A 22,082-nucleotide genomic window follows, 5' to 3' on the forward strand; every position below is an offset into this window, starting at 1 on the left:
GGGGGATGAGTTTATTCTACCTGGGAAGGGAAGCATCATGGAAAGTTCGCAAGGGAAGTGGTGCTTAGAGAATAGGCGTCTCTGGCCAAGGCAGGCTAAGGGAGTAGAGCTAAGGCTAGCCCTTCCATTTTTGTGCTAGATCTTTCCCCCTCTGCCTTCTCAAAGATATTCTCCCCCAACCTGGCCAACATGGTGAAACCTTGTCTACAAAAAATACAAAAATTAGTCGGGCATGGTGGCGGGCGCCTATAACCCCAGCTACTCAGGAGGCTGAGCCAGGAGAATCCCTTGAACCTGGGAGGTGGAGGTTGCAGTGAGCCGAGATTGCGCCACCGCACTCCAGCCTGGGCGACAGAGTGAGACTCCATCTCAGAAAACAGACAGACAACAAAAAGAAACATTCTCCCTACAACTGTCCTATCTCTACTGCATCGTGAGTTTTTCTTTTATTCTAACCAGCTTCTAAACTTAGGAAAATATTTCCTAACCTCAAAAAACAATTTACCCTGCTTCCCCGCTCCAGCTATTGCCCCATTTCTTTGTTCCTTTGTAACAGAACTCCTAAAAATAGTCTGTGTTTCATGACTTCAGTTTCTCTCCTCCTGTTTTTTCTTAAACCCAGTGAAACGAGTTTCACCTCCACATTCCAGTGGAATGGCTATTGTTGAGGTCGCTGGTGACCTCCCTGTTGCCAAATCCAGCAGTTAGTCCTGTGGCCACACCTTACTGGACCTGCACAGTGTGTGATGCAGTTGGTCTCTGCGTCCTTCCTGTGATACTTCGTTCACCGCAGCATCACACTCTCCTGCTCTTTCAGCCTCCTGCAGTGCTACTCCTCGCCTCCCAAATGCTGATCCTTCAGACACACGCCAGCCAGGGCACCCTCCCACTGGATATCATGTGGTGACTCTCCCTGTGATTGGATCTGAACCCAAGCCAGGCGCTCATGGCAGCCACGCGTCTCACACAGCGTGTGTGTGGCACCCCAGAGGATAGGCATCCCCTCCAAATGTGCTCCCTCACCACATCCTCATGCGATTGTTGGAATTACGTGGTTTCCACTGCACATGGGGAAGCTGAAAATCAGATTTTCCATCACTTGCTTGTCAGTGTCCTCTGTGAAAGTTTCTGATTCCAGATCTGATGCTTTTCCCGTTTATGACCCATTGCTTGGCCTGATTCCTTAAACTCGCTCCTCCTGAGTGAAGCAGGAGAGTGGAAGCGTCTGGTTCCTTCTTTGGGACTCCAGCCTGTCCATCTGGATTTCCTCTTGTGAGTGCAGTGGTGACACTCTTCACCCCAGGGGCTTGGTAGTCACATTTGCAGGACAATGGGTGCTCTTACTGGGTTTAATGCTAAATCTCCCAAAATGAAAGGCCAGCTGCAGAGTAGGAGAAGAACAAGGGCTGAGTGATTTGATCAGACATCTGTGGGGGCCTGCTGGCATTTGGAGTGTGAGTGCCTTAGAGAGACTAACTATTCTGGCCCCAGGGAGTTGGCGACAGTTAATCTTGGTGGTTTTGACCGCTAACTGCCCTAGAGGTCCCAGCCTGCTGGATGACTCAGAATCCCCAACACTCCCCCTATTCTTCTCTCACTGGGATAGTCAGGAGGCCATTTCTAAGGCATTTTAATTTGGTAATAACTTGACATGACCCACTGTACCCAGAGTTGTATGTTTTAGGAGTTACTGTCGCTTTCTAAATGAGGGGTTCATTTGGAGCCCATCATCCTTGATGTTGAACTGCCTTGCACTGCCGTGGAGGCAGCAGTATCTCCTGCCTTGCCTGCTGGGCTCCAGCTCCCTCTCCATTGTAGATGACGTGATCCTGTGCCCCCTGGACTGTCCCACAGCCATTCTTCTTTAAGCACCTTGTCAAAAGTTGAGGGGGCAAACTAGAGAGAAAAAAGGTGGCCAAAGGTTTGTCCGTTGTGCGTTTATTTCTGCACTGCACTGTGTTAAGAAGGGCACCTGCTGTCCATCTTTCTGCTGTTTATGAAACCTTCTAGAATTCAGAAAGACCACAGGAACTCACAGCACGAGGCAGGCAAGCAGATGGTGGGAGATTGGGAGACAGGACATGAAGAGACTCAAAATGCCTTACTGCCGCGGACCAGAGCTCTGTGAGACCTTCTGGACTGTCTTCTCTACCCTGTCTCCAACTGTGTTGACCACTCCTGTGCTGTCCTGTGCCTTCCTCTGTGACCGTGTTGGTGGCAGTGGCCTGTTAAGAGTTCCTGCACTGGTGTTAGAGACCTTGTGTTCTAATCCAGTGTCTACCACTTGTATGATCTTGGATTAGTCTCTTCATCTTTCTAGGCCTTGTGTGCAAATTAATTCATAGCACCAACTCACAGAGTTGTTGAGAGAGCTAATTGAAAACATCTAGAACGTTTTCGTCACTGTGCCTAGTCAAAAAGCTTGTAATCAGTTCTGTAATTGCACCAAGGTTTATATTTCATTTCAAAAATACAGTTGTTTACGTAAGAAAAGATTGTTTTGCTCTTGTTAAAATTCTGGCTTTCTTTTGCCTACCAAATAAAGTCCTAGCTCCTTGGCTTGTCACTCAGCCTTCAGGTTGCATTTCAGGCTTTGAATTTCCTTGGTGGGGGATGCTTGAAAATGTAGATTTCTAAAAGAAATTGTGCGTTGATCAGATGAGTTTGTCTATGTTCAATGAGCAGTTACTCTGTGTAAGGCTCTGGGCTAGGCCCGAGGGGTCTATGGTAAATCAGACATGACAGTAGGCAGTGGCATCATCATTTCTTGTACCACCACTCCACACCCACCTGCCCAGACCCTGCAGAAGGCATCCTGGAGGGTAGGCTTCCCATAGGGCCCCATCACAGTAGAGCAGCTGGGCACCAGAGTGTTGGCAGCAGGCCCAAGGGTGGGGGTGGAGGAGGTGGGGACTCAGAACTGGCAGTCAGCCAGGGCTCACTCAGGTGCCCCAGCATGCAGGGCCTCCAGCCCACAGAACCCATTCACTGACTATATCCTGTTCTTTGGTTGTGATCTTCTCTAGACTGAATGGTGCAGAGATTTTGGTGGCAGGACAGTGACTCCAGACCCAAATTGAATGCATAAGGACATTGAAACCCAAAGATGTGAGGTGGCATGATTGTGGTCACACAGCAACAAGCCAGGATTAGAACACAAGTCCTCTGAAAAATATGCAGCAGTCTCGGCCTTGCGGGTTCCTGAGATTGCGTTGTCTGCAGTGAGACTTTCAGGGTCATTTTGTTCCTTAAGAAAGTTATAGGGGTCTTCTCTGTGCCCATTTATGCAAGGCACTGGAGAGGGTAGGCAGGGTTAAATCAGACTCTGACCTTAGGATTTTACAGTGTGTCAAGGGAGACATACTACCAAAAATTACAATACAGAATAGCAAGTGCTGGGGGTAAGTATATGATGTGAGGGGCAGGGGGAGTGACTGTACAAGCACAGAGGAGGCGCTTAGCCCAATCCGAGGGTCAGAGAATCACTCCCAGTGAAGCTGATATTTAAGCTTAATCATGAAGGACCAGTAGTTATTAGCCAGATGAAGAAGGACAAGGAATAACATTCCAGGCAGAGAGACCAGGAAAGCATCCTCAACTAAAAGTCTAATGGTTACATCAATAACTCCAATTACATACATTTACCATGTCTGTATTCGGCCACTGTTCGGGACAGTTCCCACTATTGGGGAATAGTTCCTACTGGGTGGATCATAGCATGAATGGAGAGAATAAAAGCAGATGAGGCTGGCCATGTAGGAACATACAAGGAAGGTGGAAAGGCCAGGGGCTCTGACCATCAAAGCCTGAGTGTCTCTATCCTGTGAACTCCAAGCACCACTCCCCCGGGTATTGGAGCCTTGATAGAGCTCCTCATTTCCTTGGTATCAGGCTTCCTGCAAAGAATCTGTGAGTATGAGCTGGGCATGGTGGCTCCATGCCTGTAATCCCAACACTTTGGGAGGCCGAGGCAAGAGGATCGCTTGAACTCAGGAGTTCAAGACCTGCCTAGGCAACACAGTGAAACCCTGTCTCTTAAAAAGAAATCTGTGAGAATCCAGGTAAGTTCCTTTTACAGATACTATCCAGGGGCCTGACTTATTTATCTATTCCTTTAGGGTTTGGGGATTTATTTTGTTTTTACCCTTAAAGCCTTAATGTGGAAAAATGCTGATTGTAGGAATGAAGCTTCACTCAAGAGTCAAACACCTACAGCTCCTTACGAATTAATAACCCACTCAGTGCTCAGTACCTGGCAAGCTGTAACTTTCCTTCTCTTCCCATAGGCCTGCTGAGTTAGCCACCAAGTACGCAAACTTTTCAGAGGGAGCTTGCAAGCCTGGCTATGCCTCAGCCTTGATGACGGCCATCTTCCCCCGGTAAGTGCTTCTGTTTCCTCCACTGCCTAGACAGCCTGGTCTGGGGTCCAAGAGCCAGAAACTCTGCCTCTCACAGCCAGTCATGTTCTCCTATGCTCTGGAAACCATGGGTTCCTGGAAAGGACTCTGCCTTTAAGTTGGTTCCTACTCCAGTCCTACTCCATGCCCTTGCTTTGCCTTACTCCCATCCTGTCTCTGGAGCTTGCACCTTGTGGCACAGCCTGTTTCTGCAGAAGGATAACCTACATGGTTGCCCCATGCAAGCCAGGTATCCAGAGGCAGCCAGAGAAGGCTGCCAAGCACAGAAGCTCCTAGACCTAGTATCAGTGGCCAAATGAACTTTTTTGGAAGCTGGGACCAACTAGCTGGCTTCAGGGAGGCATATCCAGATAAAGCAGGGAACAAAGAGAAATTTCTGAGGCTGTCTTGAGTTTTAGCACTTTCCTTCTCTGTCCATTTTGCATTCTGGAGCTGCTGGCTGCTTTGGCACCTGACAGAATCTATGCATAACCTAGGGAGTTCCTTTTACCAAATGCTGCTAAGGAATCTTGCTTACCGATCCATCCTCCTTTTTGGTTTTCTTTTCTGAAGCCTTGATGTGGAAAAGGAGCTGAAGTGCTGAGATTGTCTTTGGAGTGCAGTGAAACTGTCAGAGTCATTTTGTTCCTTCTGATTTGGAGGGGCTGGAGGAAAGGCTGCCTAGGATTGTCTGGGCACTTGGACCACCAGAGGAGTGCTAGGGGTGGGCTCTGCTCATTGGGGGAAGGACTTGCCTCCCATCCCTTAGAAGGCTGAGGTTAAGACACACAATGTGCTTGCAAAGGAATGCTGAGAAACAGCTGGCCCCAAAGTAACTCCAGGATATTTGGTTTTTATGCTCCCTTTCTTTTCTAATGTGAGCAGCCTCAGCTTAGCTCCTTGTGTAAAGCAAGGGCTATGCTGACTGAGTATCCAGTGCTCAGATAGAGATCTCTTTGTCCAGGGTCTGTCTTCTGAATTGATTCCAAATATTTTGCTTCCTCCAGCTATTTATTGAGTGCCCCTGTGTCTGGCTTTGTGTTCTGTATTCTTAACACAAGTTTTTGCAAGCCTATATGACTCAGTCCCTTGGCCCAGACACCTGTGAGTTTTCCTTGACCAGTATGTAGGTTTCTTTTACTTTTTCTAATTGAAAGTAATATAGGCATGTGGAAAACAAAATAAAACAAAAAAAAACCTCAAACAATACAAGAGGTATACTGCCACTCCAGGCCCCTTCCAGAGACAGCCAATATTACCATAAATGGGAACATACTGTATTTAGTATTCTGTGCTGTGTATTAGGCCATTCTTGCATGTCTATGAAAAAATATCTGAGACTGGGTAAATTGTAAAGAAAAGAGGTTTAATTGGCTTATGGTTCATTAGGCTTTACAGGAAGTATGGTGCTGGCATCTGCTTCACTTCTAGGAGGGCCCCAGGAAACTTAAAATCATGCCAGAAAGCAAAGGGGGAGCAGGCACGTCATATGGCAAAAGCAGGAGCAAGTGAGTGAAAGAGAAGAAGTGCTACACACTTTTAAACAACCATATCTCACAAGAATTCACTCACTATCACAAGAACAGAACCAGGAGGATGGTTCTAAGTCATTAATGAGAAACCACCCCCATGATCCAGTCACCTACCACCAGGTCCCATTGGAGATTACATTTTTTTCCTTCCTTTTTTTTTTTTTTTTTTGAGACAGGGTCTTGCGCTGTTGCCCAGGCTGGAGTGCACTGGTGCAATCTTGGCTCGCTGCAGCCTTGACCTCCAGGCTCAAGCAATTAGCCCACCTCAGCCTCCCGAGTAGTTGGGACTCCAGGCACATGCAACCACACCTAGCTAATTTTTATATTTCTGGTAGAGGTGGGGTTTTGCCCTGTTGCCCAGGCTGGTCTCAAACTCCTGGACTCAAGCGATCCACCCACTTTGGCCTCCCAAAGTGCTGGGATTACAGGTTTGGGCCACTGATCCTGGCTGGGGATTACCTTGCAACGTAAGATTTGGGCAGGGACAAATATTCAGACTGTATCATTCTGTCCCTGGCCCCCACAAATCTTATGTCCTTCTCACATGTTAACGTACAGTCATCCCTTCTCAATAGTCCCTGCAAAAATCTTAACTCATTCTAGCATTAACTCTTAAAGTCCTGAGTCCCATATCTAAATTCTTATCTGGAAATGAGTTCCTTTCACCTATGAGACTGTAAAATCAAAACAAGTTGCTTACTTCTGAGATACAATGGGGGTATAGGCATTGGGTAAACATTCCCATTCCAAAAAGGGGTAATCAGCCATAAGAAGGGGCCCTCAAGTTTGAAACCCATCAAGGTAGTCATTAAATCTTTTTTTTTTTTTTTTTTTTGAGACAGGGTCTTGCGCTGTTGCCCAGGCTGGAGTGCACTGGTGCAATCTTGGCTCGCTGCAGCCTTGACCTCCAGGCTCCAGCAATTAGCCCACCTCAGCCTCCCGAGTAGTTGGGACTCCAGGCACATGCAACCACACCTAGCTAATTTTTATATTTCTGGTAGAGGTGGGGGTTCGCCAGGATGGTCTCGATCTCCTGACCTCGTGATCCGCCCGTCTCGGCCTCCCAAAGTGCTGGGATTACAGGCTTGAGCCACCGCGCCCGGCCTGGTAGTCATTAAATCTTAAAGCTCCAAAATGATCTCCTTTGACTCTATGTCCCACATTCAGGGCACACTGGTGCAAGAAGTGGGATCCCAAGATCTTGGGTAGCTCTGCCCCTGTGGTTTTGCAGAGTGCAGTCCCTGCGGCTGCTCTCATGGGCTGGCATTGGGTGCCTGAGGCTTTTTCAGGTGCAGGGTATAAACTGCTGGTGGATTTACCATTCTGGGGACTAGAGGATGTGGCCCCCTTCTCACAGCTCCACAAGGCAGTTTCCCAGTGGGGACCCTGTGTGAGGGCTCCAATCTCACATTTCCCCTCCACACTGCCCTTGTAGAGGTTCTCTGTGAGGGCTCTACTCCTGCAGCAGGCTTTTGCTTGGGCAGCCAGGCTTTTCCATACATCCTCTGAAATCTAGGTGGAAGCATCCAAGAATCCTCCATTCTTGCAGTCTGTGCACTCTTAACACCACATGGAAGCTGTCAAAGCTTGCAGCTTGCATTCTCCAAAGTGGCAGCCTGAGCTGTACCTTGCCCTTTTTGAGACATGGCTAGAGCTGGAGCAGCCAGGATGTGGGGAGCAGTGTCCTGAGGTTGCATAGGGGCCAGGCCCTGGGCCCGACCCATGAAACCATTTTTGTCTCCTGGGCCTCAGGAACTATGATGGAAGGGGCTACCTCAAAAATCTCTGAAATGGCTTTGAGGCTTTTTCCCTGTTGTCTTAGATATTAGCACTTGGTTATTTTTTAGTTATGCAAATGTCTCTAGCAAGTGGTTACTCCACAGCCTGCTTGAATTCCTCTTCTGAAAAAGCTTTTTCTTTCTTTGCCATGTGACTTGGCTGCAAATTTTCCCAATTTTTATGTTCTGCTTTGCTTTTCAATATAAATTCCAACTTTAAGTCATTTACTTGCACCCGTATCTGAGTGTAAGCTCTTAGGAGCAGCCAGTCATATCTTGAATGCTTTGCTGCTTAGAAATTTATTCTGCCAGATACGCAATCATCACTCTCAAGTTCAGACTTCCACAGATCCCTTGGGAAAGGGCACAGTGCAACCAAGCTCTTTGCTAAGGCATAACATGTTATGACCTTTGCTGCGTTTCCCAGTGAGTTCCTCATTTCAATCTGAGACCTTGTTGGTCTAGATTTCATTGTCCATATCCCTATCAACATTTTGGTTACAACCATTTAACCAGTCTCTAAGAAGTTCCAAACTTGCCCTCATCTTCCTGTCTTCTTGTGAGCCCTCCAAACTCTTCCAACCTCTATCCATTACCCGGTTCCGAAGTCATTTCCACATTTTCAGGTATCTTTCTAACAATACCTTACTCCTGGTACCAATTTTATGTATTAGGCCATTCTTGCATTGCTACAACGAAATATCTGAGATTGGCTAAATTATAAAGAAAGAGGTTTAATTGGCTCACAGTTCTGCAGGCTTTACAGGAAGTGTGGTGCTGGCATCTGCTTACCTTCTAGGGAGGCATCAGAAAGCTTACAATCATGGCAGAAGGCAAATGGAGAGCAGGCATGTCATGTGGCAAAAGTAAGAGCAAGTGAGAGAGGGGAGGTGCCACACACTTTTAAACAACTAGATATTGTGAGAATTCACTCACTATCACACGGGAATGGTGAAAAACCATTCTTGAGAAATCAACCTCCGTGATCCAATCCCACCAGGCCCCACCTCCAACATTGGGGATTACCTTTCTACATGAGATTTGAGTGAGGACAATTATCCAAACTATATCATGTATCTTCCTTTTTACTCCTAAGAATATAGGTTAGAGATTATTATATTACCCACATATATGGATCCACTTCATTTTTAAAATGAATGCATAATATACAATTGTATGACTGTATCATAATTTTATTCAAATTAAGGTTAAATTAAAATTATTGGTTAATTAAAGGTTAAAATTGTTGGTTAATTGAAGGTTAATTAAAATTATTGGCCTGGTGCAGTGGCTCACGCCTGTAATCCCAGCATTTTGGGAGGCCAAAATAGGCGGGTCACTTGAGGTCAGGAGTTTGAGACCAGCCTGGTCAACATGGCAAAACCCTGTCTCTACTAAAAATGCAAAAATTAGCTGGGTATGGTGACACACACCTGTAATCACAGTTACTCGGGAGTCTGAGGCAGGAGAATCGCTTGAACCAGGAGGCAGAGGTTGCAGCGAGCTGAGATCGCATCACTGCCCTCTAGGCTGGGCAACAGAGTAAGACTCCATCTAAAAAATAAATAAATAAAATAAAATAAATTTTGTTTCAAATTAAAGTTTATTGAAGTTTAATTTACAAACAAAATTTCCCTTTTAGTGTAGTTCTGTAAATTTTTATGAATACATACTTTGTGTAGCCACCATTACAATCAATAGTACATTTCCAGCAATCTTAAAATATTCCTTTTTGCTCCTTTGTAGTTAACCTTTCCCCTTACCCCCAGCCCCTGGCAACTACTGTAGTGTTTCCAGAACGTCATATCAATGGAATCGATTATATAGCATGAAGCCTTTTGAGTTTGCATCTTTAACTCAGTGTAACACATTTGTGATTCATACATGTGCTGTGTGCATCAGTTGTTTGTTCTTTTTATGCTAATTAGTATTCCATCGAATGGATATAACACAGTCTGATTACCTACTCAGAGGTCAGAAGACATATATATGGGTTAATTCCAGCTCTTGGTAACTGTAAATAAAGCTACTATAAACATTAGTACAGGTTTTTGTGTAAATGTATGTATTCATTTTTCTTGAGTAAATACCTAGGAATGGAATGGCTAGGTCCCATGGTAATGTTTTCCAATGTGATTGTACTGTTTGCTTTCCCACCAGCAGTGAATGACAGTTCCAGTTGCTCTACATCCTTGCCATCAGTCTTTTTGATTTTAGCCATTCTAGTAGGTCTGTAGTGATATCTCAATATCTAAAATTATGGTTTTAATTTGCAGTTTACTAATGACTGACAATGATAAATATCTTTTCATGTGTTTATTTTCCATTCTTTTATCTTTAGAGAACTGTCCCAGTCTGTTGCCCTTTTTTTTTTTTTTTTTGAGATGAAGTCTCACTCTGTCGCCCAGACTGGAGTGCAGTGGCATGATTGCAGTTCACTGCAAGCTCCACCTCCCGGGTTCACACCATTCTCTTGCCACAGCCTCCCAAGTAGCTGGGACTACAGGCACCCGCCACCACACCCGGCCGATTTTTTGTATTTTTAGTAGAGACGGAGTTTCACCGTGTTATCCAGGATGGTCTCCTTTCTCCTGACCTCGTGATCCGCCTGCCTCAGCCTCCCAAGGTGCTGGGATTACAGGCATGAGCCACTGCGCCCGGCTTGTTGGCATTTTTTAATTGGTTGTTTACCTTATTGAACTATAAGAGTTTTTTAAACTTCTGGACAGAAGCCCTTTGTCAGATATGTGATTTGCAGATACCTTACTGTCTCTTACCATTCTTTTTACAATGTCTTTCACAGAGCAGAAATTTCTAATCTTGGTAAAGTCTAATTTTCTACATTTTCTTTTATGGATTGTGCTTTCAGTATTGCATCTGAGATATCTTTCTCCAGTCTAAGGTCAAGAAGCTTTCTCTTGTTTTATTTCAGAATTTTGAGTTAATTTTTGTGTATATAAAAGATTAGAGTTGCCAGGCACGGTGGCTCACACCTGTAATCCCAGCACTTTGGCAGGCCGAGGCAGGCAGATCACGAGGTCAGGAGATCGAGACCATCCTGGCTAACGCAGTGAAAACCCGTCTCTACTAAATACACAAAAAATTAGCTGGGCATAGTGGCGGGCGCCTGTAGTCCCAGCTACTCAGGAGGCTGAGGCAGGAAAATGGCGTGAACCCGGGAGGTGGAGCTTGCAGTGAGCTGAGATCGCGTCACTGCACTCCAGCCTGGGCGACAGAGCGAGACTCCGTCTCCAAAAATAAAAAAGATAAGAGTTGAGGTTCACTGGCCGGGCGCAGTGGCTCACACCTGTAATCCCAGCACTTGGGGAGGCTGAGGCGGGCAGATCATGAAGTCAGGAGATCAAGACCATCTGGGCTGACACAGTGAAACCCCATCTCTACTAAAAATACAAAAAATTAGCTGGGTGTGGTGGTGTGTGCCTGTAGTCCCATCTACTCGGGAGGCTGAGGCAGAAGATTCGCATTAACCTGGAGGTTTAATGAGCTGGAGGTTGCAATGAGCTGAGATTGCCCCACTGCACTCCAGACAAAGCAAGACTCCCTCTCAAAAAGAAAAAAAGAGTTTATATTCACTTTTTGCACGTGGACGTTCAGTTGTTCCAGAACCATTTGTTAAAGACTCTGCTTTCTCCTTTGAATTACCTTGGCATGTTTGTCGAAAATCAGTTGAACGTATATGTGTAGGTCTCCTTCTGGACTCCCTAATCTATTCTGTTGATTTATGACTTTGTGCCAGTATCACTCATACATGGACAGTCTTCTCGTCTGTTACTAAAGACAGTTTTATTTCTTCCTTTTAAATCTGTATGTCTCATTTCCTTTTTCCTGCTTTATTGCGCTGCCTAGATTCTTCAGTACAGTATTAAATAGGTGAGGTGAGAGTGAACAGCCTTGCCTGTTCCGGGTCTTAGGAGGAAAACATCTAATCTTTTACCATTATGATGTTAGCTGTAGGTTTTTCATAGATACCCTTTTTTAGGTAGAGGAAGTTCTCTTCTGTTCCTAGTTTTCTGAGAGTGTTTATCATGAATAGATGTTGAATTTTGTCAAATGCTTTTTCTGCATATTTTGGGAAGATCATATGGCTTTTCTTTTTTAGTCTATTAATATGATGAATTACATTGATTTCTTTCTCATTAGTTGACTTTGAATGTTGAACCAATCTTTCATTTGTAGGATAAACTTCATTTGGTCTTGGTATATTGTCCTTTTTACACATTGCTGTATTCAATTTGCTAAAATTTTTCAAGGATTTTTGTGTCTGGTTATGAAAGATACTGGTCTGTAGTTTTCTTGTGATGTCTTTAGTTTTGGTAATATAGTAATGCTATAAGCGGGAAAATATTTCTTCATCTTCCTACAAATTTTGTGTGCAATTGGTAATATTTTTCATGAAATGTTTGGTAGAATTCACCAGCAAAATCTAGGCCTGTCTGAAGAAAAAACAGTTTTTTATCTCCATTCTCATGCACCACTGAACACACTTCTGACACCAGATGTGTCACAGTTTTTCTCACACATGAAGCAGTTCTTCAGCAGACCCTACTGTGTGTCCTATAATTCAATTCAGTTCTGACATTATCCACCTGGAGATGGCGTCACATCCCACAGGTTGACGGCTCAACAGGAGTATACCTCACTTCAGATGCTAATCACAAGTAGTAGGTTGTTACCTATACATCTCACCAACCAGCTATAAATTGTGAATTCCAAGACCACCCCCTCTTGGGTTTGATCTGTTTGCTAGAGCAGCTCACAGAATTCAGGGAAACTTGTGTTTATCCGTTTGTTATAAAGGATATCACCAAGGATACAGATGAACAGCCAGATGGAAGAGATGCATAGGGCATGGCATGTGGTAAGGGGTTCACCACCCTCAGGGGACCTCCATGTGTTCAGCAGTCTGAAAGCTCTCTGAACCTTGTCCTTTTGGGTTTTTATGGAGGTTTCTATAAACCCTGTGGAGGATTACATAGGCATGATTCATTGCATCATTGACCACTGGTGATCACATCAACCTTCAGCCCTTTCCCATCGCCAGAGGTCAGAGGGTGAGACTGAAAGTTCCAGCCCTCTAATTGCGTGGTTGGTTCCCCTGCCAACCAGCACCCAACGTAAGGCTATCCAGAAGTCACCTCATGAGAACAAAAGATGTTCCCATCACCCAGGAAATTTGAAGGAATTTAGCAGCTCTCTGTCAGATGTGCTCTTATCAGTCAGGAAATTACAAAGGTCTTAAGAGCTCTGAGTCAGAAACTAGGGTCAAAGACTAGATATTAGAACAAAAGATTCTCTTAGTGCCCCTATCTGTAAGGATTTTAGGAGCTTTATGTAGGGACCAGGAGCAGAGACCAATATTTATATTTTTTATTATTTCATAGCCTGCACAGTCTTTGTAGGAAGGCTTTTGTTGTTTTTGGTTTCTTTTCGAGACAGAGTTTCTGTTGCTCAGGCTGGAGTACAATGGCGCGATCTCTGCTTACTGCAACCTTCGCCTCCTGGGTTCAAGCAATTCTTGTGCCTCAGCCTCCTGAGTAGTTGGGATTACAGGTGTGCACCATCACGCCCAGCAAATTTTTGTATTTTTAGTAGAGACGGAGTTTTGCCATGTTTGCTGGCCTGGTCTTGGACTCTTGGCCTCCAGTGATCCACTGGCCTCAGCTTCCCAAAGTGCTGGAATTACAGGCGTGAGCCACCACGCCTAGCCAGGGAAGGTTTTTATTATCATTATTATTACGAATTAAATTTCTTTAATTCTAGAGTTATTCAGATTTTTCTGTTTCTTCTTTGGTAGCATGTCTTTCAAGGAAGTTTTGCCTTTTTTCTAAGTTGTTGAATTTATTAGCATAAAATTGTGTATAATATTCCCTTATTATTATTTTAATGTCTAGGATAGAGACAGAGTCCTCTCTTTCATGCCTGATATTGGTAATTTGCATTTTTTCTCTCTTTTTCTTAATTCATCTGGTTTGAGGTCTATCATTTTTTATTGGTCCTCTCGAATAACTAGCTTTTAGTTCCGTTGGTTCTTGTCTGTTGATATTTTTTCCACTATATAATTGATTTCTGTGCCTATCTTCATTTTTTTATTTTTTCACTTTTCTCTTTGTTGGACTTTAATTTATTGTTTTTTTTTTTCCTTAGGCTAGAAGTTAGATCATTGATTTTATTTATTTCTAATATAGACATTGTAATGCTATAAATTTCACTCTATATATTGCATTGACTGCATCTTACAAATTTTGATATGTTGTATTTTTATCTTTGTTGAGTTAAAAATATTATCTAACTTTACTTGTGATTTCTACTTTGGCCCATTAGTTCTTTTGAAGTATTTTTGCTTAATTTCCTAATATTTGTGGGTATTCCAGATATCTTTGTGTTATAGATTTCTGATTTATCTTTGCTGTGATCCAAATATATGTTATATGATTTTAATACTTTTAAATTGATTAAAATCTGAGTTATGGGACAAAATATGGTTGATTTTGGTGAATATTCTTTGTGTGCTTGAAAAGAAAATACTTCTGTTTTTGGGTATTCTATAAATGGCAATTAGCTTAGGTTGTTTTATGGTATGTGTCTAGTTTCTTATATCCTTACTGATTTTCTGTACACTTTTTCTAACAATTACTGACAGAGGGGCAATGAAGTCTTCATTTATCAGTTATTATTTAATTTGTTTTGAAGCTCTGTCATTTGGTGTGTATACACTTAGGATTGTTGTATCCCATTTCTAATAGATTCCTTCATTATTTTGAAATGTCCCTTTTTCTTATTGATAGTCAAATAATTATTGTTGCAAAATCTTCCTTGTTTGATATTAATATAACCACTCTGGCCTCTATAAAATAAGCTGTATTGCGGTGTATGTTTTCCATCCTTTTATTCGGTTGGTGCAAAAGTAATTGTGGTTTTTGCAATTACTTTTGTTTGTGGGAAGGAGCATGTTTGTATTTGCCCTTGAGCTGTCCCAGGGGTGGTTGGGGAGCAGCCTATCTTTTTAACCTATTTGTGTCAGGCAGTCCTCCCACCTCAGCCTCTCAAGTAGCTGGGACCACAAACACATGTCACCATACCCAGGTAATTTTTGTGTTTTTTGTAGAGACAAGGCTTTGCCGTGTTGTCTAGGCTGGTCTCAAATTCCCATTCTCAAGCAATCTGCCTGCCTCAGCCTCCCAAAGTGCTGGGATTACAGCCATGAGCCACCATGCCCAGCTTATTTATTCTTGTTTGAAATAATCAATTATTTAAAATAATTTAAAAATGAGAGTGGAAGGCAACCTACAGAATGGGAGAAAATATTTGCAAATCATATATCTGATAAGAGGTCAGTGTCCAGAAAATATAGAGAACTTATAATACTCAACAACAACAAAAAACTGATTTAAAAATGGGTAGAGAACTTGAATAGACACTTCTCTAAAGAAGATATACAAATGGCCAAAAAGCACATAAAAATGTGCTCAATGTTACTAATCACTAGGGAAAGCCCATGGAGAGTAAAACACTAGAATCTTTCTAATAACTTTGCCCTACACCATGGTCTAAATGATTACGGCTAAGTGGCTACACAGTATTTTCTTTTTCTAGAATAATTTTCTAGAGATACCACCTCACATCCATTAGGATACTATGGCTGTTATCCCAAAACCAGAACATAGCAAGTGTTGACAAGCATGTAGAGAAATTAGAATCCTTGTGCACTCCTTGTGGGAATGTAAAATGTACAACAACTGTGGAAAACAGGATGCAGTTCCTAAAAACACTGAAAATAGGATTACCGTATGATCCAGCAATTCCCCTTCTGGGTATATACCAAAAATAATTGAAAACAGGGCTCCAAAGGGTGTTTGTAACAGGATCATTCATCATTGCCAAAAAGTAGAAGCAACTCAAGTGTTTATTGACAGATGAAAGGGTAAACAAAATGTGGTATGCATAAGCAGTGGAATGTTATTCAGCCTGAAAAAGGAAGGAAATTCTGACACATATTACAACATGAACGAACCTCGAGGACATTATGCTAAATGAAATGAGCCAGTTAAACAAAAACAAATATCTTGTGATTCCATTCATATGAGGTGCCTAGAGAAATCAAATTCATAGAGACAGAAAGTAGAATGTGGTTTCCATGTGCTGGGAGGAGGCAGGAATAGAGAGTTACTGTATAATAGATATAGAGTTTCTGTTTTGCAAGATGAAAAACCGCTCTGGATATTGGCTACAGAGCAGTGTGAAAACAACTAATACTACTGAATTGTACACTTAAAAATGGTTAGGATGGTACATTTTATGTTAGTGCATTTTACTACGGTTCAAACATTTTAAAAGTTTTTTTAATGAGAGGGAAACTTCTTTTATATTTACTCACAAAGTTTTCTTTACTGTTGGTCTTTCTTCCTTTGTGTAAATACATATTTCCATATGGTATCCCTTTTCTTCTGCCTGAAGAACTTCATTTAACATTTCTTGTGGGCAGGTCCGATGACTGTGAAGTCTTTCAGCGTTGGTTTGTCTGAACAAGTCTTTATTTTACCTTCAATTTTGAAAGACTTTAAAAATTTTTTTGGCTAAGTATACGCTTCTAGGTTAACGGTCCCCCATTCTCACTTCTACCACCCCTCCCCCACTACTTTAAATATGTAACTCTATTTACTTGCTTCATTCCTGACAAAACATCTTCTGTCATTCTTACCTGTATTCCTTTGTATGTAGTATTTCCATTTTCTTCTGGCTGCCTGTTGAGATTTTTCTCTTTACCACTGGTTTCCAGCAATTTTATTATGATGTACTTTGTTGTGGTTTTCTTTTTTTCTTTCTTTTTTTTTTTTTTTGGCATAGGGATGGAGTTTCGCTCTTGTTGCCCAGGTTGGAGTGCAGTGGCACAGTCCTGGCTCAGTGCAACTTCCGCCTCTCGGGTTCAAGCAATTCTCCTACCTCAGCCTCCAAGTAGCTGGGATTACAGGCATGCACCACCACACCTGGCTAATTTTGTATTTTTAGTAGAGATGGGGTTTCACTATGTTGGCCAGGCTGGTCTTAAACTCCTGACCTCAGGTGATCTACCCACCTCGGCCTCCCAAAGTGCTGGGGTGTGAGCCACCATGCCCAGCTGTGGTTTTCTTTATATTTACTTGGCTTGGAGTTTATTTAACTCCTCAGATCTATAGGTTCATAGTTTTCTTGTTTGTTTTGTTTTCTTCTTTGTAATCACATTTGGACCTTGTTTACATATTTTCTCAAATATTTTTTCTGCCTCATCTCCTTTCCCAGGATTCAAATTACATGGATGCCATTTTATTTGTACCACAGGTCACTGATGCTCTGGGTTTTTGTTTTTCAATCTTTTTTCTCTCTCTACTTCATTTTGAATAGTTTATATTGGTATGTCTTCACATTTATAGCTTTTTCTTTTATAGCATTTAATCATTTGTTAATTCCACCTGGTATATTATTATGTCAAATACTGTGTTTTTAATCTCTGTAGGTTCCATTTAGGTCTTTCTATATCTTCTGTTTCATTTCTTACTATGTTTGTGTTTTCTTCTGCCTTCTTGAACATTTTGAGAGTTATTGGCAAATTGCCCTTCATAGCAATTTTGGGATTTACATACACGCATAGTAGATTATGATGGTGCCATCCTTTGTTTTCTTCTGTTTTACAGTTTTGTTATTTATATTTAAATTATTAGGCCGGGCGCGGTGGCTCAAGCCTGTAATCCCAGCACTTTGGGAGGCCGAGACAGGCGGATCACGAGGTCAGGAGATCGAGACCATCCTGGCTAACACGGTGAAACCCCATCTCTACTAAAAGATACAAAAACTAGCCGGGCGAGGTGGCGGGCACCTGTAGTCCCAGCTACTCAGGAGGTTGAGGTGGGAGGATCCCTTGAGCCCAGGAGTTTGAGGTTGCAGTGAGCTGAGATCCGGCCACTGCACTCTAGTCTGGGCGACAAAGCGAGACTCTGTCTCAACAACAACAACAACAACAACAACAAAAATTATTAATGCATCTATTTTTGGTTTTGTGTGTTAGGCATGAGATTGAGTTCTAGGTTTTTTTTTTTTTCATATGGGTAGCTAGTATTTCTTGGTATTTTGATCACAAAATAAGTAAATTCAAGGTTTTGATTTCTGTAGCATCAATATTTTGACAGAAAAGAACTTGATAAAACTCTTTTTGATGTGTTAATTTTGACATCTACAAAAACAAGCCATTAAATATTACCTTTTTTAACTTTTTAAGAAATTAATTTGAGTTCAAATATTTTTGAAATATAAAAATTATGTTTTTAAAGCTATAATTCTTGTAGACATTCTGTGGTTAAAAATTTGATTGTGCTTATTAAAAATGGTCACGTATGTTTTGCATTCCAGCGATGTGAAAATAAAGTTTCTTTGGGAAGGTGACATTTGGTTTCCTGATTATGGGAGGGAGTTGGTTATCTCAGGTGGAGCAGGAATGGTTGATTCTCACACCAGGATGGGACTGGGATTCCCCAGGATGGAGGGAGGAGACCCTTTCTACACCATACTTTGAGCTACTGACAGCAAAACCCTCCCACCATACTGGGTGCACCTTGTGTACACCTGACTAATGTACACTTCTGATTTACGGCACACAGCAGAGGCTTCGAGGCGAATTCCGTTCTCCTTTGGCATGCTGCTGGGTAACAAGATAGTAAGAGTGGCAGTGTGTACAAGCTGTGGACAGGAGCATTTCCTCTCTGCTGCAGCAAGGCAAAGGAAAGTCCAGGGAGAGTAAAAACGCTAGAATCTTTCTAATAGCTTTCTAATAGCTTTGCCCTACACCATGGTCTAAATGGTCTAAATGGCTACACAGTATTTTATTTTTCTAGAATAATTTTATCCAGCTGTGAGAAAGCCAGGTTCAAATTAAAAACTTCTAATAACCTGTCCCAGAATTACTAACAATAAGACTTAAACAAATTTTGATTTATGAAGAAAACACGAAAAAAGTCCAAAAGAAGCCCCCTCAAAGGACAGAAGCGCCAGTAGGTCCCTTGTGGGGCAGTTTGTACATCTCTCAAGGGGGTCCTCCAGCAGGCAGCTTCCTCTGTGGCGCCAGGTGCGTCCAGGGTGGGCCGGCTGCTTTGGAAGTTAGGCAGGCCAGGCAGAGGGAAGAGAGAGTGAAGCTCTCGACCTCCTCCCAGAAAGCCTGCACGCCCCCCTGGTATTTATCCCCTGCCAGTCTCTCCTTGAACTCTTTCAGGGTGGCTCCAGTGCCAACGTTGCTGTAGATCTGCACGGGTTAGTTTTAACCCTGTGTGGATAAAGTGGGCTACTTTTTGGAAGTCTTTTTCCAAAAGTCCGAGGGATGTCAGTGCTGGGGTCCCCAGCCGCAGTCCACTGGGCCGTGGAGCGCTTCTGTCACCTGGGCAGGTGTTCTTGTTGCAGGCAGTAGAACAGGCTTCTAGGACCTTCTCAGCCCTTCTGCCATCTGTGCCTTTGATTGAATGGAGATCCACGAGGATCAAATGGTTGTCAGAACCACCTGTGACTGTTTTGCAGCCCAGCTCCGTCAGTGCCTCAGACAGAGCCCTGCAGTTGGCCACCACCTGGTGCTGATAAACTTCAAATTCCAGAGTCACAGCTTGCTTCAGGGTCACAGCAACCCCAGCAATGGCATGGTTGTGGGGACCTCCCTGAAGGCCAGGGAACACAGCAGAGTTGATGAGAGACTCCAGGTAGTACAGAATCTCTTTGCCAGTCTTGGGATCCATACGTTGCACTCCTTTCCCGTAGATCATGCCAGCTCAGCAGCCTCTCAGGTTCTTGTGAGTGGTGGTGGTCAGCACGTGGCAGTGTTTAAATGGGGAGGGCACCACGCCGGCTGCCACCAGCCTGCTGATATGTGCCATGTCCACCATGAGATACACTCCATTCTCATCTACAGTCTTTCCGCAGGCGGGCATAGTCCAGGTTTTAGGAGCAGCAGCTGGTTCCTGCAGTGATCAGCTTCAGGTGGAAAAGGCGGGCATTCTCCTCCAGCTGGTCATAGTTGATGTAGCCAGTGTCTAGGTTCACCTTATAGGGCATAGATTCAAAGAAGATGGATGTGGCAGAGATTTTCTTCTTGTCTGTCATGAACCCGTGGGTCAGGTGGCCCCCGTCTGGCAGGTCCAGGCCCAGTGTACACTCGAAGTTTACAGGGGAGCCTGAGCAAGGCTGGACGTTGACCCCCCAGCACTGTGGGTCCAGCTTATAGGCCTGCAGGGCTCGCTTCTGACAGAGGGTTTCCAGCTCATCAGTAAACTCAGTCCTGCCTTAGTATCTCTGGCCCGGATACCCCTCAGAGTATTTGTTATTTAAGCAAGAGCCTAGGGCCTCCAAAACTGCTCGGCTGGCAAAATTCTCTGAGGTAATCAGCTGCAATCCAACCCTCTGCCAGTACTCTCCTTCTTAATGATGTTGTAAACCTCAACATCACTGTCTTTGAGGGGCTGCGCCAGCATCTTGTCATGTGAGGACCACAGGTCAGCATCCTTGTGGGCCCCACTGACTGGCATCGCCATTGCATGGGTTCGAAGCTGCCAGAACATGACCCTGCACACGTGCCTAGCCTCAGTCCCACGCCACCGCCAGTGCCACCAGAGTCCCAGACCCACAGACCCAATGCCCCGCACACTGCCACGCACCAACCACATGACTTGTCGCACCAACCCCAAATCCCAAACTTGGTGCAGGACTGCTAGTGCTCTGCTAGGTGTACCCCTCGCACCAGGCTTAGGCTTGACCTAAATCTTACCTTTTAAAAAAAATTCCCAAATGCTGTGTGAAGCATACATTCTCTTTTCCTATGGTTCACTCTTCCCTGAATGACCCACCTAGTCATTGACTCCCATCCCTAGGTGCAGACTAGGGAGCAGGCAGTGTAAAGGAAGGGGTGCCAATGTGCCCGCCCGTCCAGACCAAAGTCCTGCTTCTCTGGGAAGCTAGCCTGTTTGCTGTCACACTTTTGTACTCTCTGCTGAAAAGGCCTCCTTTTCTCCCTCGAATATTGCTCACTTGGATACATCTTCCTCTAATTAGAGAGATGGGGAGGGGATGGCAGTAGGTCCAAAGGAACTCAGATTTATTGAGCACTTGTTTTAGTCTAAATTTTGAGTTAGGGCTTTTCGATCTGTTTGGTCTCATGGAATGCAAAGTCTTCCCTTACCTAGAAATACACTCCATTACTCTTTCCCCTACCCTGTGCACCACCGCAGTGCCTCACACATAGCTTTGTTATTATGTACATAACTATTGGCTGGTATTTCTTCTCCCATAGAGACTGTGAACTTCTCGCACAGAGGCATGGTCTATTCATGGCCGCCAACACCTAGCAGAGGCTTTAGCACACAGTAGACACTTGGCATTTGTATTGTGAATGGAAATTAATTCTGCTCTCCAGAGGTTGAGAATGTAAGGATGTGGGAAATGTTGATAAGACACTCTTTTAGTGGAGAGAGTTACTGAAGAAAACTATTGTGACATATTCCAATATATGATAGATTGAAAGGAGATGAAGATTTGGAGACTGAAAGTTCTCACAGCTTTCTCACTTCACAGGCTGCGTGATCTTGGAAAAGTCTGAGCCTTACTTCACTCATTAGTCAAGAGAATGAAATGAGAGGATGTGTCTTGGGGCCATAAATGTTAGATCATTTCAACAACATTTAATGTTAGACACTTAATTGAGTGAATTCTGTTTTCTCAGTAGCTTTCTTTATAATTAGGTAAGTTATTTTTCAGGAAGAAAAATAAAGATCCTAGAGTAGGTCACAGTAAACATTTTGAATGTTTTCTTTAAAAAGAAAAAATATAACTCGTAAAACCTAAATTGACACATAATTGGCATACCCCATTTTCCTGCGAATATTTTGCCTCATACATTTGAGTGGCTGTTTGTGCTTTGGTGAAAGACATGATTGAGTGTCATATCTTTTAGTTGGTGGTCAGTGGGGCCACTCAGTATTGGGAGAAAGTGAGGTGCCTACAGGCTAAGCCTGTGGCCAACAGTTTCAGCAGAAAGCAGAGCCCTAATCCATGCCACGTCCGTGCTGCAGAGTGATACTAGCAGCAGTGACAATGATAGCTCACACCTACTGATGTTTACTTTGGATCAGGTCCCGTGCTGAAACTTTTTCCTATTTCTTCTGTTTTAATTCTCCCAACAATTGTATAATGAGACTAACCCTTGTTAGTCAAGTTTTAAATACGAGGAACTAGAGGCATAGAGAAGTCAAGCAGTTTGCCCGAGGTCACACAGATAGGAAGTGATAAAACTAGGTTTTGAACCCAAGCCCACATATTTAACAACCGCTCTCTACTTCCTCTCACAGCTGCTG

The 22,082-nt window shown here is 43.5% G+C and overlaps 1 protein-coding gene and 1 pseudogene across 21 annotated transcripts in view; one reads left to right on the forward strand and one right to left on the reverse strand.

Moving 5' to 3' along the window:
• The window catches only part of ST3GAL3 (ST3 beta-galactoside alpha-2,3-sialyltransferase 3), a 208,538-nt gene that overhangs the window by 98,481 nt on the left and 87,975 nt on the right, over positions 1-22,082 (forward strand). For 19 of the 21 annotated variants that reach the window (XM_012001805.1, XM_012001798.1, XM_012001813.1 and 16 more), the window contains one exon: positions 4,287-4,379. The exons of the other annotated variants lie outside the window; for them this stretch is intronic. In XM_012001805.1, coding sequence (XP_011857195.1) covers positions 4,287-4,379 — 93 coding nt within the window. The remainder of the gene's footprint in view (positions 1-4,286; positions 4,380-22,082) is intronic. 21 annotated transcript variants of the gene reach the window in all.
• Positions 18,344-20,267, reverse strand: LOC105555112 (annotated as a pseudogene).

Source organism: Mandrillus leucophaeus, unplaced genomic scaffold, assembly GCF_000951045.1.
Source record: "Mandrillus leucophaeus isolate KB7577 unplaced genomic scaffold, Mleu.le_1.0 Scaffold67, whole genome shotgun sequence".
Taxonomy (NCBI): Eukaryota; Metazoa; Chordata; class Mammalia; order Primates; family Cercopithecidae; genus Mandrillus; species Mandrillus leucophaeus.